We start from the raw sequence: 22,860 nt of genomic DNA, 5'->3' as shown, positions 1-22,860 counted from the left end.
CCTAAAAGAGGGCCTATAGATGTAGAAATGGTGTGAATGTGAGTATACGTGATAGTTCCTTAACTTATTACAGAAGTCCTCATAAAGATATTTGATAGGGTTCATTGGGCGCCCGATCCATTGGCTAATAAACATGAAAAAATTGAGGAATCTGTGTGATTCTTAAAAAAGGGCTTGTAGATGCGTAAATGAACGTGAAAAAAATATTGTGAGTATATACGTGATGGGTCCCCAACTAAATACGGAGGTCGTCAGAAAGTGTTTTGAGAAAAAAAATTAGATGCTCCGGGCGCCAAATTCATGGGCTAATACACACGATAAAATAAGGAATTTGTGTCATTCATAAAAAAGAGCCTGCAGATGCGGAAATAGACGTGAAAAATATAATGTGAGTATACAAGAAGGTTTCCCAACTCAATTCGGAGGTCCTCATAAATTTTTTAAGAAAATAATTAAGGGTACTCCGAGCGTGTGATCCATGGGTTAATGCACATGAAAAATAGAGGAATTTGCGCGGTTCCTAATAAAGGGCCTATAGATGCGAAAATGGGCGTGAAAAAATAGTGTAAGTATACGTGATGGTTCCCCAACTCAATATGAGCTCCTCATCAAGTTTTTTGAGAAAATAATTTTGGGTGCTCCGGGCGCCAGATCAATGGGCATACACACGAAAAATTGAGGAATTTGCGTGATTCCTAAAAAAGGGCCTGTAGATGTGGAAATGGGTGTGAAAAAATGGTGTGAGTATACGTGACGGTTCCCCAACTCAATAGAGAGGTACTCATAAAGTTTTCTGAGAAAAAATTTATGGGTCCTCTGTGCCCCAGATCAATGGGACAATACACATGAAAAATAAAGGAATTTACGCGATTCCAAATAAAGGGCCTGTAGATGTGGAAATGCGTGTGAAAAAATGGTGTGAGTATACGTGCTGGTACCCCAACACAATACAGGGGTCCTCATAGAAAAATTTGAGAAAGATATTGAGGTGCTCCGGGCGCGAAATCCATAGGATAATACACAAGAAAAAAATGAGGAATTTGCGCGATTTCTAATAAAACAAGCATGTAGATGTGAAAATGGGCGTGAAAAAAATGGTGTGAGTATACGTGCTGGTTCCCCAACTCAATACGAAGGTCCTAATAAAAAAATTTGAGAAAAATATTTAGGTGCTCCGAGCGCCAGATCCATGGTCTAATACACAACAAAAAATGGGCAATTTGCGCGATTTCTAAAAAAAAGCCTATAGATGCGAAAATAGGCGTGAAAAAAATGGTGTGAGTATATGTGATGGTTCCTCACCTCAATACGGATGTCTTCATAAAGTTTTCTGAGAAAAAATGTTTGGGTCCTCCGAACGCCAGATCAATGGGCTAATACATAAGAAAAAATGAGAAATTTGAGCGATTTCTAAAGAAGGGCCTGAAGATGCGGAAATGAGTGTGAAAAAAATGGTGTGAACATACACGATGATTCTCTAACTAATTACGGAGGTCGCATTTTTTGAGAAAAAATATTTTTGGGTGCTAAGGGCGTCAGATCCATTGGCTATTACAGACGAAAAATTGAATAATTTGCGCGATTCCTAAAAAAGGGCCTGTAGATGCGGAAATGGACGTGGAAAAACATTGTGAGTATAGGTGATGGTTCCCTAACTAAATACGGAGGTCCTTATAAAGTGTTTTGAGAAAAAAAATTGGGTGCTCCGAGCTCCAGATCCATGAGCTAATAAACATGAAAAATTGAGTAATTTGTGCGATTTCGAAAAATGGGACTGTAGATGCGGAAATGGGTGTGAAAAAAATGGTGTGAGTATACATGATGACTCCCCAACTCAAAACAGAGGTCCTCATAAAATTTTTTGATTTTTTTTTTATAATGCTTCGGGCGCTAGATCCATGGGCTAATACACACAAAAAATTGAGGAATTTGCACGATTACTGAAAAAAGTCATGTGGATGAGAAGATGGGCATGAAAAAATTGTGTGAGTTTACGTGATGGTTTCCAAACTCAATGCGGAGGTCCTCAAAGTGTTTTGAGAAAAAAAAATTGGTGGTCTTGACGCCAGATCAATGCTCTAATACATACGAAAAATTGAGAAAATTGGGTAATTCCTAAAAAGGGGCCTGTAGATGCGAAAATGGGCGTGAAAAAAATGGTGTGAGTATATATGATGGTTCCCCAACTCAATACAGAGGTCCTTATAAAATATTTTGAGAAAAGACGATTGGGTGCTGCGGGCACCATATCCATGGGCTAATACAGACGAAAAATTGAAGAAATTGCGTGATTCTTAAAAGAGGACCTATAGATGCAGAAATGGGCATGAAAAAAATGGTGTGAGTATACGTGATGATTCCTCAACTCAATATGGAGGTCCTCATAAAGTTTTTTAAGAATTTTCTTTTGTGACACACGAAAAATTGAGGAATTTGCGCGATTTCTAAAAATGGGCCTGAAGATGCAAAAATGGGCGATAAAAAATGGTGTGAGTATACGTGATGGTTCCCAACTCATTATAGAGGTCCTCATAAAAAAAAATTGTAGAAAAATATTTGCGGGAGCTCTAGGCGCCAGATCCATTGGCTAATACACATGAAGAATTGAGGAATTTGGACGATTCTTAAAAAAGGGCCTCTAGATGCGAAAATAGGCGTGAAAAAAATGTTGCAAGTATATACGTGATGGGTCCCCAACTAAATACGGAGGTCCTCAGAAAGTGTTTTGAGAAAAAAAATTTGGATGCTCTGGGCGTCAGATTAATGATCTAATACACACGAAAAAAAAAGGAATTTGCGTCATTCCTAAATAAGGGCCTGCAGATGCAGAAATGGGGGTGACAAAAATGGTGTGATATACATAGAAAGTTCTCCAACTCAATGCGGAGGTTCTCATAAAGTTTTTTGACAAAAAAATTTCGGATACTTCGGGCGCCAGATTCATAGGCTAATTACAGACGAAAAATTTAGGAATTTGCGCAATTCCTAAAAAGGGGCTTGTAGATACGGAAATGGGCTTTAAAAAAATGGTGTGAGTATACGTGATGGTTCCCCAACTTAATACAAAGGTCCTCATAAAATTTTTTGAGAATTTTTTTTTGGATGCTTTGAGCGCCAAATCCATGGGTAAATACACACGAAAAATTAAGGAATTTGCGTGATTCCTAACTATGCCCTATAGATGTGGAAAAAGGTGTGAAAAAAATGGTGTGAGTATACATGATGGTTCCCCAACTTAATACGGAGGTCCTCATAAAGTTTTTTGAAAAAAAAGTTTTAGATGCTCCGGGCGCCAGATTCATGGGCTAATACACGTGAAAAATTTGAGGAATTTGCGTGATTCCTAAAAAAGGGCATGTAAATGCGGAAATGGACGTGAAAAAAATATTGTGAGTATACGTGTTGGTTCCCCAACTAAATACAGAGGTCCTCATAAATTATTTTGAGAAAAGAAAATTGGATTCTCCGAACGCCAGATCCATGGGCTAATACACACGAAAAATTGAGGAATTTGCGCGATTCCTATAAAAGGGCATGTAGATGCGGAAATGGGAGTGAAAAAAATGATGTGAGTATACGTGAAGGTTTCCTCAACTCAATATGGAGTTTCTCATAATTTTTTTTGAGAAATTTTTTTTTGGTGCTTCGGGCACCAGATTCATGGACTAATACACACGAAAAATTAAGGAATTTGCGCGATTCCAAAAAAAGGGCCTGAAGATGTGGAAATAGGCGTGAAAAAAATGATGTGAGCATACGTGATGGTTCCCTACTCTATACGAAGGTCGTCAGAAAGATTTTTGAGAAAAAAATTTGGGTTCTCCGGACGCCAAATCAATGGGCTAATACACACGAAATATTGAGAAATTTGCGCGATTCCTAAAAAAGAGCCTGTAGATGCGGAAATGGGCGTGAAAAAATGGTGTGAGTATACATTGTTGTTCCTCAAAAAGTTTTTTGAAAAGAAAATTTGGGTGCTCCGGACGCTAGATCCATGTGCTAATACATACGAAAAATTGAGGAATTTGCGTGATTACTAAAAAAGGGCCTGTAGATGCAAAAATGGGCGTGAAAAAAATGGTGTGAGTATACGTGATGGTTTCCCAACTCAATACGGAGGTCCTCATAAGCTTTTTGAGAAAAAAAATTGGGTGCTCTGGGCGCCAGATCCATGTGCTAATACACACGAAAAATTTAGAAATTTGCTCGATTCCTAAAAATGGGCCTGTAGATGCGGAAATGGGAGTGAAAAAATGGTGTGAGTATACGTGATGGTTCCCCAACTCAATACGGAGGTCCTCCTAAAGTTTTTTGAGAAAAAAAATTATGGCGCTCCGAGCGCCAGATCTATGAGCTAATACACACGAAAAATTGAGAAATTTGTGTGATTCATAAAATAGGGCCTATAGATGCGGAAATGGGCGTGATAAAAATGGTGTCAGTATACGTGATGGTTCCCAACTCAAATGGATCCCCATGGAATTTTGGTGATATGTGATTTCGACGATTTTTTGACCGAATTTTTTTGTGGGCATCTGTAACGACCTATTTAATGGCATGCGTTGATTCGGAGGGGCAAACATAGGTATTTTCAAGTTCAAACAAGACCCGAAACGAGAAATACCATATTTTCCATTTTTCGTGTGCTATAGGCCATGATATTGAGTGATTTGTGATCCCGACAGTTTTTTGGCCAAACTTTTTTGTGAATGTCTATGACGATCCATTTAATGGTGTGTGTTGGTTCGAAGGGGAAAACTTCGGCGTTTTCAAGTTCAAACGAGGCCCAGAACGAAAAATATCATTTTTTCATTTTTGCATGTGCTATATAGTCCAACAATTTTGGGTGAAATGTGATACCGACAATTTTTTGGCCAAAATTCTTTTGGACATCCGTGACGACCTTATTAATGGAGTGCGTTGGTTCGGAGGAACAAACATCGACATTTTAAAGTTCAAATGAGGCCCGGAATGGGAAATGACAGGGTTAGGGCATTTTGAGCGATGGTGTGTTGGTTCATTAATTTGAGCTTGTATTTATTCTTCAAAATCAATGTAATTCATCACATTGTGCAAAGGGCATTTTCGCAATCCAACTTTGTACTTTGATCGTTTCCACTTTGATGAATAATAATAATAATATATGATGATATGACGGGGTAAGCCCTGCAGTAGATATCTCAAGCTTGTTTTGTCCAAAAGAGTGAATGGAATTCTCTTGACATACCAAAATAACTATAGTCATTCACAGCTTTGGGTTTTTTGTATGGTTCCTTAACATATGTGCCATCAAGTGTGTTGGCAATGAGAGATGGGCAAAAGCTTTAGCTCGACATTAGATCTGCCTTGACTTGATAGTATAACTCATGATCCAACAAGCCCTTTGAAGCGAGCGTAAGAGATTATAAGTATGAAAAGCACGGCGCAAATGATGCCGCTAATGGCTACCACCTGCACAACATTAAACCAGATATTAACCAAGTAGCTAGTTTATTTTCCCATAAAGGCGTGGTAACCAGACAACAATATTACAGCTGGTCAGAACTAAGAGGTGTCAAACTTACCCATTTAAACATGTAACCATGTTCCTCATTCCAAGAATATGGAATGTTCATCCCAAAAATTCCAGCAATCAAAGAGTAGATAGACGAACACACAGTTCCTGAACTGAGAAAGAGTTCTAACTGCAGCCAGCATTGACAAAAGCCCATGAACATAGAGACAACTGTCATCGTGAGTTTCATTGAGATTGTCTATAACACAATAAGAAGAAAATGATAGTAGAAGATAGGTAGGTGATTAAGATAAAATGCAGAGCACCTGAATGAGCTGATTTCGATGATTGTCCAGCTGAAATAAGAAATGTAAGTTATACATCATAATAACCCATTCAGATGAATCATATCAAAAAGAAAACTATCTTGCCATTTCAACTACCTGAATGTTTATATAATCTTCTGTGTTGTCAATATATTCTCGTAGCTGCAAATTAAAATACACAAATATTAACTAGAAATTGAAAAAAAATGCATTCGGGAACAGCCTCTCTATCTTCACAAGGTAGGGATAAGGCTGCGTATACACCACCCTCCCTGGACCCCACTTGTGGAATTACACTGGCTATGTTGTGAAAATAAAATGCATTCAACATGGCACTCGGAACTGAAAATTCCCGAAGAACAAAATCTAAAAGATCAATGGATTTCCACCCATCTAATAGTCATGTCAGACGGACCATCAATTTGGAATAAAAGGGACATGTGCTAGTTAGTAAAGGAAAATGAAGGGGGAGGCATTGTGTTGAATGAATGGATTCAATGAAAGCAACAAAGACTGGTCCACATTGAGATCCCATTACTCAACAATGGAAGGCCTAATCCCTCTAGTCACAACCATCTTAGAAGCACTTTGTTTTTCAACATTTGCCAAATCAGAAAAATCAGACCTGATTTGTTGCATCTTAAAGAGGCATGAGAGAAAAGGTAAAAGAAAGCAATGACAATTCGGGTTCAGAAAGAAGGAATATCTATATGTAAACATAAGGAGACTTGGTTGCTCTCCGACCATTAAAAACAATGACCACCAGCATTGAGAATTGAAGAGCATTGAGAAGAGGGGTAAAAGGAAATGGATTTATTTTTGTGCCAAATAAAACTATTGAAATGGATTTGTCAAAATATCCTTTTTATCGAGTGGATCTGTCAAACATTAATCAACAAGATACGCAAGCAGAAAATAAATTGATAGCAACAAAAATGGCAAAGCAATAAAAAAGCACCACAGTTTGGAATATTAAGGAAGACCCAGATCACTCAAGGTCGGATAATCAAACACACAGATACGATATCCAAGAGAAAAGGTAGAAAAATCAAGATGCAAAATATTTGTTGGGGAAGGGGGAGGGTGAAGAACTGAACTATTTGGCTCAAGTCCGCTATTCAATCACTTCAAAAGAATTTCAGAGGCAGCATATAACTACTATAGCCATCTAAAGTATTATGATACCTCTACTATTATAGAGGCACAGACCAAATTTAAAGAGATGTCAAACTTGAACTCCATCTAAAGGTTCTAAAAGGTTTTGCCAGCTTAAAATATCCAACTTCACATTACTAAAGCTAAAGATGGCAAAACCTGCATACCGTAGTTAGTTTATTAAATGTGCCATCAATTTGCATGAAGTAAGCCTGCAAGAAAGAGAACCACTTCCTTGTAAGTATGGCTCAAAAGAAGCTTTGTTTCTTTTTTTCAACTTTTCCTTCTCTTAGGTATAACGAATGATGGCATTAGTAGAAGGTTACCTCCAATAGCATTTCAAGCTCTTCAACATCATTCTCATCCCCCCGAACTGTTGCAATACTTGCTCTACTAGCCCTAGATATTTTTGAGCCAATGGTGGGTGAGGCAAGAAACCAACTGGCTGCACCTGATCCACTTACAGGTGATGCACCAGCCAATTTTCTGGACAAATAGAGGTCAGCCATGTCATCATCATCATCCAGAAGTTGTTCAAGCTCATCTCTCACCTGCAATTAAGTACATAATCATAATGAAGCAAACATAATGACTAGACTGTTCAGTGCATAGTGTGACAAAGGATAGCAATGGCAGGTATTGCACTGCTGATATATGGGTAAAAAGATACTTTATGATATCAAAAGAGGTCTAAGAAAGAACTATAACTTATAAGGATATTACACACTGTCTAGTGCATTGAGCAACTGAAGGGGGCCGGTTACATCATTTAGAAGGTAGTAACAGTAGAAGGTATAGTTTGCTTAATAAAGTAAAGAAATACACTTATATTTGAGGCTAATTACATTTTCCTTTTTGCCTAATAAACTTCTGAGATTTTTATCCATCCGAACAGTCCATTTAGTGCCAGTTATGCATTAGTTATGCAGGTATTAGTTATGCAGGAATTAGTTATGCAAGCATTAATTATGTAGGAATTAGTTATGCATGTATTGATTATGTAGGGATTAAGTATGCATGTATTATTTATGTAGGGTTTAGTTATGTAGGAATTACCATACATGAATTTTTTCTAAATGAATATTTTTTATTTATTTTTTTGATAAAGTTTTCTTAATGAATATTTGATTTGTTTTAAATTAATTTACATTATTACTGCAAAGAAACAAAATTTAAACGCTCTTAAAAAGGGCCAGAAGTACTCATCATGAATCTAGTTATCACAATTTGATACCTAGAGATTGACTTTTGTTTGCATGATTTGTACGGAAAAAAAAGGTATTGCCATCTGGCCAAGATAGAAATCGTAATTTGGATCAGTAGACAAAATTATAGGAGACAATATAAATAAAATATATAATTCTTTCTCATCCTCAATCACATTAAATATAAAGAATAAAAAAAAATGTTTTAAGAGTGAATTGATAGAGGTAAATGTGTAATTCATTATTTTAATCCATGTATAATTAATCCCCACATAACTTATTCCACCTTCTACCTCACATAAAATTATACATAGATTTCATCATAAATTATGTGAGCACTAATTATGTAAAATTGCTAAAACACAACCAAACACCAAATGGTTATGTAAAATTCTAGAGAAAATGGTCAAAATGGTCCTTCATGTATGGGGGTTGAATTATTTTGGTCCTTGCTATATACCACACGATAGAAATAGTCCTTAATGTATGTAAAATGGGAATCATTTTGGTCCTAATCCCTAAATTTAACTGTTCTCCGTTAAAATCTAACGACCCCCTCTCAAGCTCATCTCTCTCTTCTCCTTGCTTGCTCTGCCTCCCTCTCTACTTCTCAATCCATTTGATTGAAATGACTTGAAATTAGATTCCACAAAATATCCATCCGACTGAGCTGGCCTAGCAGACATTGTACGATTCCACAAAATTGAAATGGCTTAACTATATACCAATTGATCTCTTCCATAGGATGATGAATATAACCCAAAAATTGTTGTTGTGAACAGAATAATATACACAAGTAAGCTCACAAAGAATGGTATTTTTCATTGTCTATCACCATATACCCTTCCGGAGTGAGAATTAGAACTTTTATCATTAATTACTCTTCCTGAATTAGAATTGGCATATTTCCTCATGCTCAACAACCAGTATACAAGAGAAGCTAAATTTTACAAATGAGTTGCAAGCAAAAAGTTTCCAAGACTCGAGCTTTTCGCCTTTATCTCCTCCAGAGAAACAAAGGATGGAGCTTTACCATCAAAGTGAAAAAAAGATGATATGGGCCATCAACAGAAATGGATGTTTCTCTAGAAAGAGCACTGAAGCTCAAAAGCTTTCAAATTTCCACAGATGAAAAAGTAAAATTATTGGTGTTGGGTTTTACTATCCAAAGAAACTGACTAATAAAGGCAAGGTTGAAAATTGAAGAAAAAAGTGATAGCACCAATGTACGACTAGCAGAACAAATTCAAATAAAATAATCAGATTACCTACAAACAATAAATAGATTCCAGTCCTGCTTGCAGTGAAGAACCAGAGAGGCGGTGGGTCAGCAAGGAGAAGAGAGAGATGAGCTAGGGAGGGGAACATTAGATTTTAACGGAAAACAGTTAAACTTAGGGATAGAGTTCTTCTGCTCAAGAAACTACAAAATTCATGGCAGTCTATGTACATATTGTAAACATGCAAGATAAGGCGTGAGGTAAGAGATCAGTCATTATCATCCCGAAAATGTCATTTAATGCTGGGTGGAAGGTCACTGCAGTTGAACTCTCACTTCATTTATATCGAATCCCAGAAGGCAGTTACAAGTGTTGCTAGGAATACAGTGGAAGGACTCCCCTACACAGACAGTGTCACAAGGAATAAATGGACGGCCAGAGAAATGAATGAGGCCACTGTTCAGGAGAAAGATGGCATCATCACCATTTCTGGAGGAGTCGGCAATTCCCAAAATGAACTCTCTAAGAGCGAGGTGGGTAGCCTTCCAGTAGGGATTTCAGAGAAATATCGTTGGGCTAGTAGCACTTGGAAGCAGGCATACATAATGCTAACATCTATGAGATGGGACAAAACCCTTCCTCCTCGAATTCTCATTGAAGACAACATCAAACCATGTTCTAAAGGAGAAGTGGTATTGGTAACTTCAAGAGTTTAATTTTCAAAGGTGGTCGTCGGCAGTGGGCTCTCTCTTAAAAACTTCAGACATCAATCATGTTTGGATCAGGTAGGTTTCCCACTACAATTATGGCCCCATAATGTTTTCAAGGAAGTCAGAGATTACTATGGAGGTTGGATTCAAATTGAAGAAGAAAGAGGGCTCAGAGACCATCTAAAATGAGAAAGACGGAAAGGTGAGAGGGAATGAGGACTTAATCCCAAAGGATTGCTCCAAAGATGTACAACCTAATATCTTTGAGGACTCATATCTTCTGGCATGTGAGGGCATGACGGCATGTATTTTAAGAGATCCAACTATAACAAGAATCGGCATAGAATTTGACGTAGATTTCCAAGGATGCAAAAAGGTGGTTTTATAATTGTTCATGAAGATTGATCATAAGAGGAGAACAAACAATGGTGACACAGGTTCGCTGATGGCAACAACTCCAAAAATTAAAGGGTTCCAAAGAGCTGAACAACACACTTTCTTTAAAAAGTCCAAGCACCACATGTGAACAATGTTTTTGGAGAAGGAACCCCAACAGTGATTATGAGGATAACACCGTTGGTGAGCTTGGACTCAACACAATCTCACTGTTTGCACAATCTTTCAAGCAACAAAAAGCATCCACATTCATTTTCGGCCTTAGTGGAGCTTCTCAATTGTGAGGAAGAAAGGGAATCTAGTATCTTAGCAGCAGCATTTTCAAGGCTGGGTTCTCAAAGAGCATGTAAATAAATTAGAATCCTTGAATCTATTTCCATGAAACAGCTAATTCAGATGAAGTTCTCTTTTTCGTCTTTTCTTGGGTAGAAGGTTATAAGAAACTCTAACAAGCCACAATAATTAAATCAAGATATCTCTTTTAATTGGTGAATATGATCAAGATAGCCTGTACAGTAGGTTCAAGATAGAACTGGGATATTGACGAAAACAAAGCACTTTGGAGTATGCAAGGATCCTAAGAATCCAACTGCAGCAAATTCCATGACAAAGTTCGTTCTTAATAGGAGTAGAAATTACAGCACACGCATAAGTTGAAGATATTCATTTAGGGGTCGTTTAGTAGAGTGTATTAATAAAAATAATGCTTGCATTAGCTTTGTGTATTAGTAGTACCTTGTTTGATCCATTTTTTTATGCTATGTATAACTAATGCAAGCATTAGTTACACACTCTATTGTGTATTGATAAGTGTATTACTAATACCATGGATTTCTACGTATTAGTAATGCAAAGGATTTAATACATGCATTAACATAATTAAAGACCCAATTACCCCTCAAAAACACTTTTACATCTTTTCCACCATAATTGTGGAGGACACTTCTGTAAATAAATATTTTTATACAATACACACTTTTTTTTAATACACCAAACCAAACAATGCATAAAAAATATCTATGCTTGACTAATGCAAGTATAACTAATACAATCATTACTAATACACTCTATTTAGCATTATTTTTATACACTCTACCAAACGACCCCTTAGTATATCAAAATGGAGTGGAGCTCCATGGCTTTGGTTAGATGGCGAAGGTAGTACAACACAGGGATGTGTCGTAGGTGCATGTCATGAATTTAAAACTTAGTAGCAACACCAAGACTGGATTTCAGCAGAGAAGTGCAGAGCAGGGAATCCATTTCTACCAAGTTTTGAATATGAAACAGCAAATTTCTTGGTTATCAAAACAATATATCAAAATGGAGCAGAAAGAAATGTGGTTCATATAATGGGTCACGATTCTAATATATACAAGCTAATCATGTATGAACATTGGGCTTCTTTACTGCTAACTTTAAGATCATTATCAAGTTTTTCTTTTCCCCTTTTTCTTGGTGGGTGGGTGGCAGTTTCTGTACAAATATCTATCTCCGAGAAATGTAAATTTACTAGCTGCATATATATCGCTACTAGGGGTGGCAAAATTAGCCCATGAAGGTCAGGTCATTGGTTCAAGCCATTTTGAGACGTCCAATTCAGCCTGTAAAGAAATGAATCTTGCGCTTAACTCAACCTCAAAAGTTAGCTCATGAGGGGAGGATTGTCCAAGTCCATATAAGGAGTCCATAATTCTCTCATCCCACTGATGTGGGACTTAACACCCTGCCTCACCCCAGGACTGGACATCTAGTGCGTGGATAATTTAATATGAAAGCCAAACATCATCAGTAATTGGGATGGGTCTGGCTCTAATACCATGTAAAATTAGATTTTGGGACTAGCTCACTCTAAATAACCCACCTAATTTTACATGGTCTCAGAGAGGGACTTATCTCACCCGATGTTGGGCCCCCAAATTAAATTTGTCCACGTACCAGATGTCCATCCCTAGGTGTGAGGTGGGGGGTGTTAAAGAATGAAAAAATTCCACATCGGTGGTTAATGAGATGTATGGTCTTCTTATAAGGCTTGGGCAATCCTTCTGTCTTTGAGCTAGCTTTAAGGGTGTGGGTTAGGGTCAAGACCTAATTTTACACAACCATTTAAAAATCGGGTTGATATGTAGCTCAAGTTGACCCATGAAAAACCTTGTCAAAATATTTTCAAAAGGACATTTTTGTTTGATATGTTATATATTACAAAAATAAAGAAGAAAAAAAAAGTTGTATTAGGTTCTTAAAAACATATTAAAAACAAACAAAGGAAATTAAAACATAGTAAGAAATACTAAAAATTGGGTGGGTTGGGTTATGACCCGTGTTTTAGCTCGTTTCAGCCCAAGTAACTTTTAAGTCATTTAGACCCGCCTAAGTTCAGCCCAACCAGCCCATTTAACACCACTAATCGACACAAAGGCTGGAATCTGTGGTCATGAAGAGGCATTTATTAATGGAACAACGGAATAATATAAAATATGACTTTCAACAAAATATCTTTAACAATCTGGAGAGGAAAAAGGGATTTAAATGGTGTTCATCTTGTTAAAACAAACTAATAAAAATGAAAACACAAATAAGAAAGTTAATGTCAATGTCACTTAAATATAGGTTCCAACCTTTTGTACACGAGCAGTCAACCGTGTCATTTGACTCTTTAATTTCCGCACTCTATCCAGATTACGGCTACTAATCTGCATTAAAAATTATTTTGAAAAAATTACCCCATGATAGATAGATAACATTCTAGCAATCAACCTTCCAAGGATTGTAGACACAAAGACATCCACATATACGTGCATGCAGGAGATTATGCGTGAGGATCAGGAAAAAGGAACCACAGAAAAGAAAGAATCTTAAGATTCTTGACATGAAAAGGAACATGCTGAACTTTCAAATGCAGTACAACCTCAAACTTGTTGAAATTAGTAGCTGCACCTAAGTTACCCAAGAAATGCAAGCAAAACTTTACAAGGACAAACAGCAGGAAACGGACACAATGTCCAAGATGCCAAAAGATACTGAATATATATATCTCAGCAAACTAAGAGAACAGTATACATCCTTCCTTTTTTTTCATGTAGAAAATTATATGCATTCTTCATATGTGGAACAATATCTGAAGGATAAGGACCTCTTTCAGTAAGTTTTGGGGAACACCTTTCATTGAAATAGACATGCAGAGGGGTGTGTGTGAGGGAGAAAGAGAGTGAAAACACCTAACAGTTTGTGCTGAGTGAGTATGGCCTGCCCTAATTGACATCTGTTTATTATTCTTTAAGAAGTAAATATGACCAAGTTTTACTCCAAAACTATCAAGTTTTCTGTGAAGGGTACTCATGCTAAAATTAACACGGCGAGGGGGGATAAGAAGCAGTAGAACTTTTTCAGGAAATAGTTCACACTTCCTCATATCAGAAGCAGTAAAAGAGAGAGTCCAAACAGTATTTAATATGGCGAGGAATTTTCTTTTAAAGGACAAACAAAAACAACTACCAGTACTACTGTTTACAAAAAGGAATTATTTACTGTAAATAACAAAAGTGTGATTTGCTAATAAGGTGAGAGTGGCCCAGGTGGAGGACAAGTTACGGGAGGCGAGACTGAGATGGTTCAGGTATGTGAAGAGGAGATACGAGAATGCTTAGTGCGGAGCTGTGAGAGGTTGGCTATGGATGGTTTCAGAAAAGGTAGAGGTAGATCAAAGTATTGAAGTGAGGTGATTAGACAGGACATATGGCAGCTTGATCAGCTTACAGCGGACATGATCTTAGATAGGAGATTATGGAGGACATGGATTACGGTAGTAGGTAGATGATGATTGTCTCGTTTATTCTACCTTACTAGCAGTCGTAGTATTACTCTTGTAGTTTTTGGTTTCTTTGATTTCTGTTACTATTTATTATTCCTTGTACTTCGTTTATCGTATTACTTGATTTCTTCACTCATATTATTTTCTTAAGCCAAGGTTTATCGAAAACAATCTCTCTACCTCCCAAGGTAGGGGTAAGATCCGCGTACGCACTACCCTCCCTAGACCCCACTAGTGGGACTACACTGGGTTTTGTTGTTGTTAACAAAGTGTTATCTGTGTAGAGATAGTCCAACACTCACCCAAATTTTTTTACTTTTTCTTAACCTTACGATTCCAAGTCAAAATTTAATGGTGTCTCATTTTCTTGAGAAGATAACAATGGCCAAAGGCAAAAAAATAAAGAAAGGAAAAAACCGAGTGCCAAGAATGATAAATAGGATCTTAGTTCACGTAAAGTGTCGTAAACAAACAAAAAGCATGATAGTTGAGATTGAAGATTTCCAACCCACACACAAACATAAAAATAATTATTTGTGTTAGTGTGTGTGCAGGAAACAGTTAAGGATTGCAAGTTATCAATTGACATATAACAGGAAATTCAGGATAAACAGGGAAAGATAAGAATGTTGGCAGAAGGTAGCTCTTTTTTCTAGGGATGGAAGAGCAATATCATTTAGCATACTTATAATGCAAACATAGAAATGTAAACACTAAACAGATTTATGTTTCATATACACACCTTTGATGTCAGCATATCCAGAGCAGGGTAAACAGCAGTTTCCAATTCTAATGTGCGCGCAGCAAGGTAACTACAGATGGCTTCCAAAGCGACCTCTAGGGCTCGGAATTCAAATGGAGACTCTGCGTTGTATTTGGCACAAGAAAAAATGTTAACATACTCACAAAAAGAACACGAGTAATATCCAAAGAAATGAGAAGCATGAGCTTAAAAATCCAATGTGAGAAATTCACAAGTACAGAAAATTGAGAATGATAAGAGGAAAACCATCTTCATCAGTTGTTTCAATATCATGCTGAACATTGGAATCTTTTTCCTCTCTCTGGTCTTCACGATTTGCATTCATTGGTTTCAGTCGCCTTCTGAGTTCCTCAACAACGGGAGTAACATTGTCATCTGATGGATCCCGAAGAAGAACCTGTCCGATAGAAAATTTAGAAATGGTCATATATTTGGGGCTGATTTTATAAGCGAAAATCGCTCAATGTGTAGAAGTTGATGTGAATATCCACAATAACAAGATCTAACTGCCCACATGGAACTTCAATTACCCAACATAGTAAAGATGTATGTATTCTTTCTCCTCACCTAAAATAAAAAAACTTGGGAGCCAAGGGATTGGAATTTTAATCAAAAGAAAATGGTAGGACCAAATCTGACTCATTTGTCTAATTATAAAGATAACTTTTGTTTATTCTAAATGATGTCTCACTCATGTAGTTAAAATAAAGGTCATTGTACTCATTCATGTTGATTTGATTTTCAGAGAAATATAGCATCAGCAGGAATTCTAATCCTACTTGTGAAAATAAAAAACTTGGGAGCCAAGGGATTGGAATTTTAATCAAAAGAAAATGGTAGGACCAAATCTGACTCATTTGTCTAATTATAAAGATAACTTTTGTTTATTCTAAATGATGTCTCACTCATGTAGTTAAAATAAAGGTCATTGTACTCATTCATGTTGATTTGATTTTCAGAGAAATATAGCATCAGCAGGAATTCTAATCCTACTTGTGAAAATAAAAAACTTGGGAGCCAAGGGATTGGAATTTTAATCAAAAGAAAATGGTAGGACCAAATCTGACTCATTTGTCTAATTATAAAGATAACTTTTGTTTATTCTAAATGATGTCTCACTCATGTAGTTAAAATAAAGGTCATTGTACTCATTCATGTTGATTTGATTTTCAGAGAAATATAGCATCAGCAGGAATTCTAATCCTACTTGTGAAAATAAAAAACTTGGGAGCCAAGGGATTGGAATTTTAATCAAAAGAAAATGGTAGGACCAAATCTGACTCATTTGTCTAATTATAAAGATAACTTTTGTTTATTCTAAATGATGTCTCACTCATGTAGTTAAAATAAAGGTCATTGTACTCATTCATGTTGATTTGATTTTCAGAGAAATATAGCATCAGCAGGAATTCTAATCCTACTTGTGATCAAGATAAATCTAGATTAAGAGCCCATTTGGGTAAGCTATTTGTAAATTGTTTATGAACTCCAAGTGTTGTAAAGCATTTTTAAGTGATGAAACTGATTTTATAAATAAGCAGTTACGTGTTTTGAATAGAAGTACTACGACTGATAATAAGCAATTAATGTGTTTGGTAAAAAGTAGTGATTTTTTTAATCAAGTAAAAGTATTTTCATTCATAAACATGGTCAAACTGAGCATACACAAGAGTATACCAAAAGGTAAAGAATTTACATAATATGATTCTCTACAAACTCCACCCAATCATCTATACAACAAGGGACTTTCTGATTACACCAAAAGAAAATAAGGGATCAGAGACTACTCCTCAACTGAGAAGAACTCAATTCTACTCCTTCAAAAGCTCTCATGTTTCCCTCCCCAGGCTATCCACAATAGCACAAGCACAACCACTTTCCACCACTTCGTCTTCTCTTCCTCCCGCTCTTTCAACTGCACATCAAATCTTTCACAATTTTGGCATTGCCCAAGGAGTGCCAAACCACTTAAACATATCCCATCATAATCTCATGGTTAGTCCACAATATAGAAGAAAGATTATCCATGTCCTCGCCTGCCTCCTTACCATGTAACACCAACTTCCGTGTTCCCAAATTTTCTATTGTCAAAATCACCCCTCTAATGGCTAGCCAAGTGAAAAAGCACACCTTCCTCGATGCATTTGGAACCCACATATTGCATTACATGATAAAGCAACTCCTTCCTAACCAACAATTTATCATAAAAGGAATTGACTGAAAACTCTCCATTGCTTCCCAGACTTCACCACCAAACATCAGAATTATCCATCGGATTGACTTGCCAATGAAGTAAAACTAATAACCTTTGAAACTCACTCACTTTCCACTCTTGAAAATCCCTTCTAAATCTCGAATCCCAAAAAGTCTATCCCCCTTGTGTCCCCCTAATTTGTTGAATTATTGAGTCTCTTTGGCAAGATAATTTGTACAAACTCTGAAATTCATCTTTCAAAACTATGTTCCCACACCATTTATTTCCCAAAAATAATCTCTCCTCCCACCTCCGACCTTGAATGAGATATTTTGCACAAAATAATCTCATCCCTTCATGATATTACTCTACAAACCACAACCGAATGGCAAAACAATATCTCTAGTCTTCCACACACACACACCTTCCATACTCCCATATTTATTGTTATTGCCCCCCTCCACAAAGCCTAAACAACCATTTGCCTAGTAAAGCTTTATTAAAAACTTTTAAATCTTTCATTCCAAGTTCTCCTATTTTTTAGGAGATGTGATCATCTGCCACCGCACCAAGTGGATTTTCTTGTCCCATCCACCACATCCTAGAGGAAATTTCTTTGAATTTTTTCCAACTTTTCAATGACCGAAGTTGGAGCATGAAAGACATGTAGTAAGTGGGAATCCTCGATGAGGTGCTCTTAATAAGCACTTCCTTCCCGCCCTTGGACAAATATCTTTTCTGCCCCCTGCTAGTCCCTTCTCAACCCTCTAAAGAACCAAATTTCACATTGTATGATCCTTGTTCGAATCACCTAAAGGCACTATGTAGTCGGAAAAAGTCCCTACCTTGCAATTCAAGACTCAAGCGAGCGACCTAATATCATTCATCTCCCCAACAGGAATAATCTCACACTTCCTCAAATTAATTTTAAGACCTAATAAGTTGCTCCTTGGGTCAAAAGCATAAAATACTTACAAACAATTATAAATTTAACAATATCCTTGTAAAGAAAAGGTAAATGATGAATACAGAGTGAAAAGAAAGTTGGGGGGGGGGTTTATTCTGTGAAAGGTATTTTGAGAATTAAAACAAAATATCAAGGATAAAATAATAAAAAAACTTGATCAAACTAGAAGTGCTCTTATAAGCAATTTGAGTGTAAACCAATCGCGTAGATAAGGCATAAAATGCTTATATATGAATTTGACCAGCTTATAAGTTTAGCCAAACACCCTCTAAGATGCTAAACAAAGATAGAAAATCCAGTTCCTATCTTCTCTGGAATGAACAAGACCTGAATTAAGACTAATATGGAATCACTATGTTCAAAGTATGTTTAGATCTTAATGCAGCAACTAGGCTTCTTAAGCTGGCCGAAGATGCTTTCACCAAATAAAGATTAGGGAGCTAACCCAATTCAATATGTAAGAATCATAAAAAGCATTCAAAAGCTAAGCAAGAAATGATCTTGGTCTTCCAATGTATACTTGAAGAGTCTAAAGGATTTAACTTTAAAATCTAATAATTGCATTAGAATCAAACTTCTAATATTTCAAAGTAGACCTTTTGTTGAATATCTACTTTTTGAGAAAAGGTAACTTGTATTATAAACACAGGAATACTCCCTTTTGTTGAATATCTACAGTGAAATACATCAGAGTCAGCTAGAATTCTGTTGCTACAATGTCTTCTTTTTGAGAAAAGGTAACTTGTATTATAAACACAGGAATACTCAGGACGTATTCCAGTAATACTTACAATCAGAAATACAAAAGTGTTGCTGTTTTCCTAGGAATTCATTAAGAAATCTAAGATATTAGGGATATCCTCATCTTCATGAGAATATTCATGTTTACACCAAAAATAGAAAAGAGCTAAACACTTCAACTTCATCTTCTCCATAGAGCAGCTCTTGTTCTCAAAACATCTCTGATTCCTTTCCAGCCAAATAGTCCACCAAATGCAGGTTGGGACAATCTTCCATCTGTACTTATCTAATTAGATGTTGGAAAACGTACTTTACTATCTTATAAAGGGAAGATAAGTTGTCATACTTTTTAGGGTTAAGTGAAACATGAGATAAAAAATCTAGGATGGTATATGGTGGGAAAAAATGTAAAAGGATTAATAATTCTACTGGCCTATGGTGGACTTGACCAACATAACATGTACATGACCAAATTCTGGGAATGGAAAAGGAGGGCACTTGGAAAGAAACAACAGGGATGGGTGGTCTAAATTTGAGGTCAAATGAACATTTTAATCAATTCCAGACTTTGACCACTTTCCAAGTAGGAGAACCCACAAATACTTTAGTTACAAAACAAAATTCCAACAGCCTATCTGAGGTTTGCACAGCATATATCTTCCCAAACCCATGTAAAGAAGGAAGGCTGCAGCAAGATGCCATCTAGTACAAAAATAAATAGTCTACTTATGATGAATTATCTAAACTCCATCTGAGTAAGCTTCCAAAAGCATAACATATCCCATCCTAAAATCCGTGTAAACGATGAGGGTTGACGCGTGTTACTGGCTAGAAAAAAGAAATCCTAACTGTGATGAATCTTATGAATTCTGAACTAAATGAGATGTAACTAGGTACACTGCAATATCGGCGTCCAGGTTTAGTGTTAGATGAGCAACGGGTTCCATAACATCATTCTGGAATTACAAAGTATAAGCAAGGTAAGGTTCCCACACCATGGAAGAGAGCGGATGAAGTCGTCCCACAAAATCATGCTTGGGTGTGATGCAAGATAAAAGGGTTCCCACATCTTATTGGATGTATGAGATAATGGATACTACCCCAAGAGAGTTGTATTCGAATAGATAGTTTAAACATAGGCTCGTTGATAGGAAAGTAAAAAGAATTTGTTTTTGCCTTAAATAGGAGGAGAGTTGATATTTTTTTTTTTGAGAAGGTAATAGGAGGAGAGTTGATATTATGTGTCAACAAGAGACTAAGTTGTTACACTAGTAGAATTACGTATAATGAAGTAAAGGCCATAACAAGCATGAGGGTAAGAGAACATGTGGTCTAGATGGTATTATCGAGATTTAGAAGTTAAGACCAGTCAAGGTGATTTTCTCAGTGAAAGATTTTGTTATGTCATACAAAAACACCTACTAACATATTTCAGAAGCTAACTCTTGTTACAACTTCTATAAAATGCGTGTAAAGAATCCTGCTATTATGCTATCCTTTCTAAATGATAGCACAAACAGAATTCAGTTACATGTCCTCGCATTTTTTTATAAGTACATGTCCTAGTATTATTGAACATCCTCTCAGAGGAGAAAGGAAAAGGTAGCATTTTTTGACTTCACAGAAAAATAGAAGCAAGCCCTGACAATAAAAGATTATAGAAAAATTGTCATATCCAATCTTTGTACTGCAATTGTAGTCTTAACTCCTAATTTCAACTGATGAAAGTGAAATCATAAGATTTTGCAACACAACACAAATGTTACCCGCCATAATAAAGTGAAACTGTTGGCATGCCTATCATTAAACAAAAGTAACAGTATACTAAAGCAGTTAAACCACAAGATTGGCAAGAACATGGCTGACTGCATCCTGACTTCAAAAGTACAAAAAATGTAGTTCCATAGACTACACACATACATACAGTTAACAAAAATTCAAATAACTTTGCAAGATCAAAAGTTCAGAAAACAAGAAGCTTCTGTGAAAAAAATAACATAAATTACCTCTTCAGATGTAATAATAGCCTTGATATGCTGCCCTTAATCACATAGAACAAAATTTGCAATGGTTAGTAAACAAAGCACTTGAAAATGGAAAATGGAAAATGAAAGTAGGATATAAACTGTCAAGCAAAAAAGCAAAATGTGAAAAACAGGTATAGGTATTTACAGAAAAAACAATTAGCATATCATCTCCAAACACAGAGTGCATATTCCCAACAACTCTGCCTCAATGACAAATAGGACAAAATTGACGGCTTTATGAGTTCTCAATTTTCATTTTGCTCAATTTACAGAGCAGCTATAGCTATTTACAGAAAAAAAATATCAAGAAAATCAGCATATCATCTCCAAATGCAGAGTGCACATTACCAACAACTACGTCTAAAAAGGCAAATCGGACAATATTGAAGACGGCTTTAGCCTTTTATGTATTCTCAATTTTCACTTTCCTATTTTAATCCAATACTCAATAATCCAGGATTCTGTATAACAAAAAAAATCAATCACCACTACATTTAACATATAATCTCCAAACACAGAGTGCACATCAACAACTAGGTCTCAGTGACAAATTGGACAAAATTGAGGACAACTTTATGAATTCTCAAATTTCATTTTGCTCAATTTCTACCCATTTCATTCCAACACTGAATAATTGGCTATTCTGTATAAGAAAAAAAATCAATCATGAACTTTCAATCTTCATTTTTCTCAATTTCAATCCATTTCATTCCAATACTCACTAATTGGGTACTCTATATAAGAAAAAAAAACCTCAATTTTCATTTTTCTCAATTTCGACTCATTACTCAATAATTGGAGATTCTGTATAAGAAAGAAAAAAAAAACAATCACCTCTAAATTAAGAACAATAGCTCTTTCACGGCCAAGAATGGCAGAAGGATAAGAAAGGAGTGGATCAATAATCCGAAGATCACGAGCGTGAATTTGCACGCGATGCATGATCTCATACTTATCAACATCTAGAACAGTTTCCAATCCTGAAGCATCCATCAAAAGCCAACTCCTTGCACCCGCTCCCTTCTTCTTCAACCCACCCACCACCGTACCTGGATCCACCGGCACCACATGCCCACCTCCTTCTCGACCCATCATCATCATCAGCAACAACAATAACCATTCAACCTCAATATCAAATACCCTTTTACACACAATCAACCATAACCCAGAATTTTTTTCCACAATTTGTATGTATATATGAATGTATATTAAAGAACTTTCTCTGTCGTTTTCTGTACAGAAAAATTCAAGGAAAAATAAACCCTAATTGAATGAAATTATTAGGGTTTTTGGGTGTAAATTGGAAAATGTATAAGAATTACATGGCTATACACAGAGAAGTGGAGAATTATATTTTGGATGAAAGAGGAACTCTGGGAAGAAAGCTTTATTTTGTTCCAAAATTCTTTTGTATGATGGCCAAATTGGCCCCAACTTCTTTTGGATAGTTTTAATTTGTTTGTTTTAAAAATAAATATATTTTTATTTTTTGTTGATTTTCTATATGGCATATTTATTATTATAAGATTTAAGTAATACTTTATTCATTTTGTATATATTTAGATTAAAATTATAAAGTTTAAATTCGTGTAAATCAAAATTGTTAGATAAAAAAATTGAAACGAAAAGAATATTAATTTTTATTTGGGACCACAATTTTGAAGGATGAATACTTATTTGTAACGGTCAATTTAAGGGTAGCTATTATATAATAAATATTGAATTATCATATCGAAATCAATAGTTAGATGAGGTCAAATAGAATACATTTCAAATTAATTACATGAATTGATTGATCGTCTTGTAGTTTGTCTCAAAATTTACTCCTAATTGAGCTACTGTTCCGTTTTT

General features: G+C 36.0%; 1 protein-coding gene across 2 annotated transcripts; it reads right to left on the bottom strand.

Annotated features, from left to right (window-relative positions):
• Window positions 1-5,119: 5,119 nt before the first annotated feature.
• On the bottom strand, window positions 5,120-22,422 carry LOC102597243 (magnesium transporter MRS2-I-like). 2 transcript variants are annotated; one of them, XM_006355991.2, is made up of 11 exons: window positions 21,844-22,421; window positions 20,989-21,018; window positions 15,327-15,477; window positions 15,060-15,181; window positions 13,125-13,199; window positions 7,302-7,526; window positions 7,143-7,187; window positions 5,938-5,982; window positions 5,821-5,850; window positions 5,565-5,684; window positions 5,120-5,451 (listed from the first exon to the last, which is right to left on the bottom strand). In XM_006355991.2, the coding sequence occupies exons 1-11, from the start codon at window positions 22,108-22,110 to the stop codon at window positions 5,365-5,367; spliced, it is 1,197 nt and encodes a 398-aa protein (XP_006356053.1). In that variant the 5' UTR covers window positions 22,111-22,421; the 3' UTR covers window positions 5,120-5,364. The 2 variants fall into 2 exon arrangements, with proteins under 2 accessions (XP_006356053.1, XP_006356054.1); XM_006355992.2 differs by lacking the exon at window positions 5,120-5,451 and having other exon boundaries at window positions 5,638-5,725; window positions 21,844-22,422.
• Window positions 22,423-22,860: the final 438 nt, after the last annotated feature.

The sequence above is a fragment of the Solanum tuberosum genome, unplaced genomic scaffold, assembly GCF_000226075.1.
Source record: "Solanum tuberosum cultivar DM 1-3 516 R44 unplaced genomic scaffold, SolTub_3.0 scf00214, whole genome shotgun sequence".
Taxonomy (NCBI): Eukaryota; Viridiplantae; Streptophyta; class Magnoliopsida; order Solanales; family Solanaceae; genus Solanum; species Solanum tuberosum.
Note: the sequence above shows the minus strand (reverse complement) of the source record. Positions and strands in the feature narration are given on the sequence as shown.